The sequence below is a fragment of the Oncorhynchus clarkii genome, chromosome 12 (assembly GCF_045791955.1).
Source record: "Oncorhynchus clarkii lewisi isolate Uvic-CL-2024 chromosome 12, UVic_Ocla_1.0, whole genome shotgun sequence".
Classification (NCBI taxonomy): domain Eukaryota; kingdom Metazoa; phylum Chordata; class Actinopteri; order Salmoniformes; family Salmonidae; genus Oncorhynchus; species Oncorhynchus clarkii.
This window is the reverse complement of record NC_092158.1, coordinates 81,427,278-81,436,315: the sequence shown is the minus strand read 5'-3', so window position 1 is coordinate 81,436,315 and position 9,038 is coordinate 81,427,278. Positions and strand designations below refer to the sequence as shown.

The 9,038-nt window shown below is 39.0% G+C and overlaps 1 protein-coding gene across 1 annotated transcript; it reads right to left on the bottom strand.

The window, feature by feature from the left end:
- Window positions 1-1,487: 1,487 nt before the first annotated feature.
- On the bottom strand, window positions 1,488-9,038 carry LOC139421452 (splicing factor U2AF 65 kDa subunit-like). The gene is made up of 11 exons (XM_071172373.1): window positions 8,756-9,038; window positions 7,817-8,012; window positions 7,580-7,683; window positions 7,265-7,416; window positions 7,022-7,138; window positions 6,773-6,911; window positions 6,571-6,650; window positions 3,899-4,021; window positions 3,692-3,778; window positions 3,345-3,587; window positions 1,488-3,154 (listed from the first exon to the last, which is right to left on the bottom strand). The coding sequence occupies exons 1-11, from the start codon at window positions 8,802-8,804 to the stop codon at window positions 3,017-3,019; spliced, it is 1,428 nt and encodes a 475-aa protein (XP_071028474.1). The 5' UTR covers window positions 8,805-9,038; the 3' UTR covers window positions 1,488-3,016.

Below are 9,038 nucleotides of genomic sequence, written 5' to 3'. Positions count from 1 at the left end.
GTCCTAGGCAGCTGAGGAGTTGGCTATATAAATCCAACCTAGACTCATGGGTTTACGTAATATACCAAACGAAAATCCGTGAGGCTAAAATCAGTATGATACGTTACATTTGGTATGTATTCATTTGTGGATGTCGATCATCCATTTCGTATTATATGTTATAAATTACAATTCGTATGATCTGTTACAATTCGTATGTTATCTTACAAATTCTAATCCGTACTATATGTTACAAATTGTTGTGGCTAACGTTAGCTAGGTGGCCAATGTTAGCTAAGCTAGGCTAGGGTTAGAGGTTACAGATGGGCAGTAGCTCTGTTACAAGTATTTTAAATATGTATTTTGTCATTTGCATTACACTGGGTTGAACTACACTCCAATGTATTTTGTAATAAGATACTTTCGAGAGCTGTAAATTGTATTTTCAAAATACAAAATACCTTTCTATATATATTTTTTTATAGTGGTTTACAATTTTGTTGCCCCCTTTCACCCTGCATTGGTATCGTAAGTCTCATGGCACTATGGTGTGATAAGAGCGTCTGCTAAATGAACTAAATATAAATGTATATGTAAAAATGGACAATTGCAAAGCATGCTAAGTATTATTCCAATGAGCTCCACCCCAAAACAAGGTACCTTATTATTACAAGGTAATAATACCCAGTATGCTTTGCAGTTAATTTTGGTATGTTCATTTTCACATATACATTTTGGTCATTTAGCAGACACTCTTACCCAGAGTGACTTACAGTCATGGCATTCAACTAAGCAAGATAAACAACAACATTTCACAGTTATAGCATGTAAGAAGTGTCTTTAATGTTATTGCTATTCTGGGCCGGCTAATTACAAATATATTTCTGTATTTTAAAATACAAAATACATGTATTTTAATTAAATACATTTCAAAATAGAAGTATTGTGTGGTTTAATTTGATACGATATTTATGGTATTTTGTGTATTATATTTTGTAATTGTATTTTGTACATTTTACCCATCCCTGGTTAAGATTAGGGTTGAGTTAGGTTAAAGGGTTAAGGTCAGGGTTAGCGAAAGGGTTTGTTAACATGCTACGCAGTTGCAAAGTAGCTCAAAAGAAGAAAGTGGTTGCAAAGTTACAAAATAGCTCAAATGCTTGTCCGTGATGAGATTCAAACCTGCAACATTTGGGTTGATACAGATTTGTGTTATATACCCTCCTTTCGTTTGTGCCTTAAGTAACCTTTTTTCTAATGTTTTATTAACATATTATACTCATTTGAGTGTCCTGGATTTTCGTTTACTATGTTATGTCTAGTCTATGAGACCAGCCTGATAAAGCTAAATTTTGCTGCCTTCTACTGACAGATAGCTGAACTGATAATCAGTCTGGTGTGCGTTCACAGTGTATTCACATTTCCTCACCTGATCTGATATCACAAGATGCCTTTGTCCTGAAATTGACATTAGCCTTATTTCATAGCAACAATATTATAGACTGACAGAGGATGCAGGCATTTATTCAAGGCATGGCAGTGGCATACATAAAAATGCTTTCAGTTTTGGCACATTCAAAACCACATTTACAAAAACAGTAATTCTAATTATTTTGAATCAATGAACTGGATTTCATTAGTTGAAAGCTCATTTCCAATGTACCCATAATGAAGCATACTGTTTTTGTTGTAATCGTATGTGATTTACAGTACATAATAAAACACTCAACGGTAGTCTCACTGTAATGATGAATGATATGAATTACTGTCATACAACGACAATGTTGGATCAACTCACGTCTGCAATTTTCATGAAGCTTAAAAAACCTTTGGGTAAAAATAAATTAACCAATTTTCTTCCATACAATTACGAAAGCATCAGATAACAAAAACACAGGATATACATTAGCTACATACATTATTTACATAAATTGAAAGCACATCTTCTAAAATCTCCTTGTCCTTTCCTGTAGGATGACCAAATATTTCCTTTAACAAAAACTATGCATAATGTCCCTTTCTATGGCCAGTATGGTATTTTTGTGACCTTGTAATTTTTTGCTACAATCTAAATGACACAAATTCTTAATCCAGAGGACGATCACAAAACAATCTGCAAATGTCAAGGTTATGGGTTTAAACCGCTGTGAAAATGCCCAAATCATGACTTTGTTGAAACAATTGTTTTGTTCACTTTTTGTAAATATTAGTGTTGAGTGTTTTTCTAACACATGTTTTTTGGTGTTTGAGTTTTAAACTTCAGGATTGTGGAAATGTTTTCTACTTCCCTAGAGTGAGATGAACCTGTGGAAACCATTTTTATGTCTCTACATGCAATTTTAAGGAAGTTGCTAACTAGCGTTAGCTCAATGACTGGGAGTCTATGGTACTTGCCTCGTGAAACTACCTCTAACTTCCTTCCTACTGGATGCAGAGACATAAACATGGTATTCACAAGTTCATCTGACTCTGGGGGGTATACAATAATATTTCACTGTTAGTTACTTCTCAGAATCACACAGTGAAAGTATGATAGCTATCAAATATAGGTACATCTCGACTTAACAATTCTTTAAGTTAAGAGACAAAATAAGCTTGTGCTCAGAATAGAAATCTAAACATTTCACTTTTGTATCATCTCATTGACTCCAGAGTTAAGAACGACAGCAACACTGGCTATGTTACAGTCTGGTTTTAGATCTAAGTACACATGACATTCATACTACTTCTGCAAAGGGAATCCTACACAAAAAGCATGGTTTTATTTATTTGTATACATTTCATTAAATTCATTCACTGCACACAGATATTTTTTGTTGGTGTAATATATCAGTTAGAGTATCTAAAAGACACATGTAAAAATCAAGTATTTTTTCCCAAAAATCTGTACTACTGTAGTAATTGAGGATAGGGTTACAACGTACTAGCTGTGAATACTGGAGAGAGAACACACGATACTGAAGAGCTGAAACCAGGTTTGAGGAAGCAGGAAAGAGGAGGTCCCAGTTAATTCCATGTATTGCCTCCTGTTTCCCCTCTACCCTGAGAACTCCTGTCTGTGATACATGTCTGGATCATAGTATTTGGTTACCACCACTCTGTTGGCAAACTTGCGGCCAGTGAGGGCCTGCATGGCTTTCTGACAGTCTGCAGTAGAAACGTACTCCACAAAGATCTGAAACAAAAATAACCATCAACTTCATCAGGATCCAAATAGCAAATACATACATGTTACTTCAACAACAATTCATACTTCATGTGGTGTATTACAGTTTTTTATTTTGTTCAGACCAAGTACTTATGTTTAACAACAGTGAAGAGCATAGTCTCATTCTGTACTGAATAACCTCAGTTCAACCTTTTACCTTGCCACAGCCAGAGACCTCCACTCCTTCGACAGGCCGGGGAATCTCGATGGAGCGCACGCTGCCGTACTTGCAGCACTCCTCACTGATGTCCTCCAGGATCTCCTCGTAGTCCTCGTCATCCACCAGCTCCTCAGGCATCACCATGTTGAGCAGGCACAGCACCTCTGTGGGCAGCCCAGAGTTCTGAAGTCCCTGCAGCCCAGGCACCTGCAGCGTCACCGGGGTCTCGATGATGGCAGTCTAGGTGGGAGGAAGGAAAACAGCCCAGACAGACGACACATTTAGACTGCTGGTACTCACATTTGTTTCTTGCAATTCAAAATGCACAAGCGAACTGCGCTCACCGGATTGGCGTTTTTGGCTCCCACACTTGCTCTCTGGACGATGAGCTTTTTGTCACCCAGTTGCATGCCATTGAGCCCAGCCACCGCCTGACAAACATACACAGAAACGTTTCAAATATGGAATAGAACCTTAAAAACAAGATTAATTTGACACCAAAAAATGATAAACCATAACCATGAGAAGGCATAGCATTTGCTCATCTGTACCTGATCAGTCGCACTGATGTCAACATATTCACAAAAGGCATAACCTTTGGAAAGTGACGTGGCACTGTCCTTGACAAGGTTGAAAGCTTTGAGTGGTCCGAATGATGTCAAGAGCTCCTTCACCTGCATAAGAGATGAAGACAAGCAGAGACATAAGCAGGGTAATATGAATCCACCACATTTTCTACTGAATTCATTCTAAGCCTCCATCTAATAGTCATGAGGAGAGAAATCATATCAAGGTGAATGGCCTGGAGAAGTGCAATAAATGACATGGTCAAAGAAAACTAAATATTTGTATCTTGTATTAAAAACAAATACAAAAAAATTGTAGAATGTTTATCAGTTTCAGTGTGATGAGATTAAGATTGCTTAATTACGAAGCAAATCATTTGAATATGCACACAACGGCTGATGTTTTACAGATGAACTCTATTTAAGTATGACATATACTAAATCCACAATAATCCAGGGAAACTATATATGAGATTTTTGAAAGAGCTCTGAATGACTGATTTTCTGTATGACAAAACAGGTACAGATAGACAGAACTGGATTAACAAACTTTGTGTAATGTATTTCATTTGATTCATATTTTACCAGAAATTAATTTACTTAACAATAATAAAAGTTATTAAACAGTAATAACACAAGTTGTGCTGAAAATTGTGCACTGATTATAAAATCCAATAATGATGAACCCATCATCAAAGTAAACTGATTGGCTATCACTTCATCTACAAAATGCACTTGTTTCATGACAGTACATCATGTTAACACAGTCTTAACTTTATTTTTAAGGCTGAGAACCACCCCAAAACCTAACATTAATCGGGTATCTGTTTATTTTATCCCACCCCTAACTAATTTAGTCCTTAACGCGTTTCAAAAGAGTGATGGGAGAGAGAGAAAGAGTAGCCAGGAAGGGAACCTGCTGGCTAGGAGTGTATCCGTGGGAGGAACGGAATGTCTTACTTGCCTTGTGTTACATGTTGGCATGGCAGCAGTAGATCAGTACTACTGAACAAATTATGAGCGCAGACTTAACGATCTTACAGGCCCCTAGCTGGGGACAAAGTGGGGGAACAAAAATGAAAGAGCTGTGAGTATCAAAGCAGTAGCAGTGACTGCAAGAGTAAAAAAGAATAAGAAAATAAACACCAGGGTACAATCAGGGTACTGTTTAGAAAGAAAATCAGGAGGAATGGAAAGTTAGAATCCAATTCATTTAGTGCACAACAACATTGCAGAACTATGCCGTTTCCCAATCTCTCTGGAGCTTGGAGTGAAGATGTAGCACAGTCAGGGCGTAATATGTTTGGTGTGAGGAATCATGGAATACTGTTGTTGGCAACCATTTGACTTAACCAGGAATTTTACTCAAGCCTGCATATTGTGATATCTAGGACATGGTACCTCGCTCCATCTTATGAACTGGACTTTGCTTACCTTTGTCAAATAAGCATGGTTAAAATGAGAAATTAGCATACAGCTGAACAGTTACACTTTTCACTCACTGGAGTACTGATAATCAAGCCTATTAACCCACCAATTCATATACTTATAGCTCCTGCTAGCAGGTGGTCACGCATTTATCCCATTCAAAAGTATGTTTTCATGGGACCATTAGTGACTATAAACTACTTATCTGATAGAGATACTATTGTTATCTCTTAAATCAAGTGAACGAGATTGAAACTGTGTTGATGATTATGCATAAATAATGTGTGTAAATACTAATTCACAATTTAGTTCAGTCATGAAATCACTAGCTGAGTTTTTATTCAAACACATCAGAGCGATTCATGGAGTGAAAAATAATGTGTTCACATTAACTAATGCTAATGAATAATGCTAATGAAATGTAATCTCATGATTTCTAACAGAAGTGTAAAAACAAACTGCATAAAAGGAGGAGTTACTGGCATCTTCACAAATATCAGACATAAATAATACATTCATATTTTGATTTCCATACAACACTGGTCAAATTGTAGACAATGAAAACAGAACCTGAAAAAATACAATTTTGTTAAAATTCATAATTCAATTGAAGGTCAATTATTCAATGTTTTTCAAACAGCAACTTCTCCTTTGGGTAGGGTGTACATTGTGCTTAGCACAAAAGCACTGACTGAAGCAAATGCTGTCAGTGCTGAATGTGTTAGTTCCTATAAGCATCTCTACACTACTAAATGCCTGTCATGGACTTATGGCCAGGGAAAGAGCATCAGCTACAGTTAAGATCATACTGTCTACTTTAGGCCAAATGTTATTCCCATTGTTACTCCCTAGTATGTTTTATTCACGTGTGCCTATAAGCTTTATTTAGCTCACTGTAGCTCAACCAGTGGAGGCTGCTGAGGGGAGGACGGCTCATAATAATGGCCAGAAAGGAGCAAATGGAATGGCATCAAACACCTGGATACCATTCCACTGATTCCGCTCCAGTCATTACCACAAGCCCATTTTCCCCAATTACGGCGCCACCAACCTCCTGTGGCCTCAACATGGTTGTAAGTGTAAAGGACAAAGGTCACTTCTCCCCCACCCAACCAGAACAGAATACTGTAAGTCTGTCACTTCAGTGACCAGTTCAAGAAAGTAATACAAATGAGAAGGGTCAGGTATGCTTGTGTTGTCAATGTGAAATGACTGTTTGAGTGAAGTACCTGATCATCATTGAGATAGTTGGGTAGGCCTCCAATAAACAGTTTATGTGGGGAGTCTGGTACCACTGTGGACACGACACCTAGAGAGACAAAAACAACAATAAACACGTTCAACTGCAATATACCTGTACTGTAGCTGATATCTACTGGTGCTATGAATGTGAACTACATAACTAAGAAAGCATGTTGCCACTGTACAAACCTGGGACATGAAAAGCAGGTTGCTCTGAAATGCCAGGTAGGGGCCGGTAGTCATGTGGTCGTCTTATCTTCAACGACTGACCTTGGAAAATTATTCCATCGAAAGCCATGGCCTGTGTGGTCTCATCGACAGACCGGAACTGGAGAGGAAGATGCCAAACAGGGAGTTAGACAGTTTAAGTAAGTTATGCAAGGCAACTAATGTTACACACCAACATATACAGAAGAGAGAGGACACAAGGCAACCTACCTCTAGGAATGCAAAGTTTTTATCCTGATTTATCTGCACAGCAAGCACAGGGATGCTAGGGGCTTGTGATAGGCCTGCAAGCCTCATTTGGGCATTGAAGAATTCTGCCATGGACTCCTAAAAACAGAAATAAATAAAGGAAAAAATAACAGCTGAAACCCATACAGTAACTGCAAAAATACCGTGAAATACGATGTTGTCACTTCAATGTGCAAGACAACGTAAGTCCTCTGGGAAGTTTACCTCTGTCACACCAAAGGGAATATTGCCAACATAGAGACGTCGAGCCTGCCTAGTCATCTGACTGCCAACTATGGGCACTTGGGTGGGTGTTACTGCCAACCCACTCATGGCAGATGATGCCAGCAGGGCTATTGTGGGTATCTGCCCAGCCGCTGAAGGGAAAAGTAGAGAGCAAGAGAAACTTCACACAACCTTAGTAACTGGCACTGTTCTGGACAATTAATTCTTACATGTATGAACTTAACAGGAAATAAATAAAACAGGGGAACATTACAGTAGGATATTAGCCACAGGCAAAGAGAAGCTGACAGATACCTTGCATAGCTTTGTACTGCAATGGTGTGATGTGTTCAAAGCCAGGGGGAGGCACATCCCAGTATCTGCAGGTCCTTTTCCTCCTTGTTCTTCGTGGAGAATAGCTGAGTAAACGGAATACATGTTGGCTCATTGTTGGCAAAGGTAACACTGAAAAGGCAATACCTTAGTATACCTGACATGCTACCTTCTGTCAGTGAGTGGCTCCAGGTACTGTACCAGGGGCTAAATATTCACCTGTGCTTCTTGTGTTCCCGCGAGGTGCTCCTCTGCTCCCGGCTCCTCCTGTCTCTACTGCCGCTCCTCCTGTCTCTACTGCGGCTTCGCTTCTCTCGGCTCCGGTTGCCCCGGTCTTTGCTCCAGCAACGATGTTTCTCACTATGGCTCTGAGACCCACTCCCGCTCCTCTTCTTGCGTCTCTCCTTCTCTCTCTCTATGTAGGTGGGAAGAGAAAGGATGGAACATAAGACAAGCTTTTGGTAGCTATATTCAATCATGTTTCAGCATCATTAAGCACAATGGGTCACTATAATACACCTGACATACCTAACATGCAGAGAGGGGTTGTAATAAGCTAGTATGAACTCTTGAATAAACTTAATTTGATCGGGGTAAAATACACAGAAGCTGCTTCCAGCTATGTGAATAGATTTGACAGAAATTAGTTCATAACATTCCAGTGGGATGCTTATTATGGACCAAGATATAGCTAACCTACCTGCAAGCTGACCAAGCAAACGAAATTGATCAGTCAGTCTGGGATAGCTAGCTTGATTATTTTGGTAACTAGCTAGCTAACTCTAGCTGGCTAGTGCAATAGATCAGTGAGTGCATCTAGATATCTGGTGCAGCTATAGTTAGCTAGTTAACTATCAATTTTGCTAGGTAACGTTAGATAAGCTAATTCACTCGAACTATAGCCATGCCATGTTTGCTAATCAATAAATTAAGTGGCTAATGGTTAAATTAGCTAGCTAGTCAAATAAGCTACATCTGCATATAGCATGGCTAGCTCTTCTAGCAAAGCTATCTAGCTAACTTGACAACTAGCTACATAACCACAATAATGCATGCTAGTTAGCTAGCTAATGTTAGTTAGCTATCAAAAAGCTTATAGATAGCTAGAACCATTGCAACACATCCAAAATTGAAGGCTGAAATAAAATGGGAAATCACCCTGTCGGTTTTCGCTCAGCTGTTTTTCGAATTCCTCAAAATCAGCCATGATTAATGCAATATTTTAAACCGATGATATTCTGTATCTGCCTAACTGCCTTGACGGACCAGACTGTCCAGAGTCCAGCTAGCTGTGATTGCACAGTACTGTAGTAGACGGCTCCATAGATTTTTCCAGGCGTCCAGGCAAACTGCTTGCGCTACCCATTCCACAGAGTGATAGAACATAGCTACCCAGATGCGAGAGTAGCCAAACATTCCAACAGTGTGCAGATCAGGGAAT

Bases quoted from the DNA above. Each gene is read 5' to 3' on its own strand.
- LOC139421452 (XM_071172373.1), bottom strand. From the start codon at position 8,804: ATGGCTGATTTTGAGGAATTCGAAAAACAGCTGAGCGAAAACCGACAG. The intron at 7,139-7,264 runs GTAAACTTCCCA...TTCTGTTTTTAG, and splicing joins TTCCCTTTGGTGTGACAGAG to GAGTCCATGGCAGAATTCTT. The intron at 3,155-3,344 runs GTAAAAGGTTGA...TTTTTGTTTCAG, and splicing joins AGGTCTCTGGCTGTGGCAAG to ATCTTTGTGGAGTACGTTTC.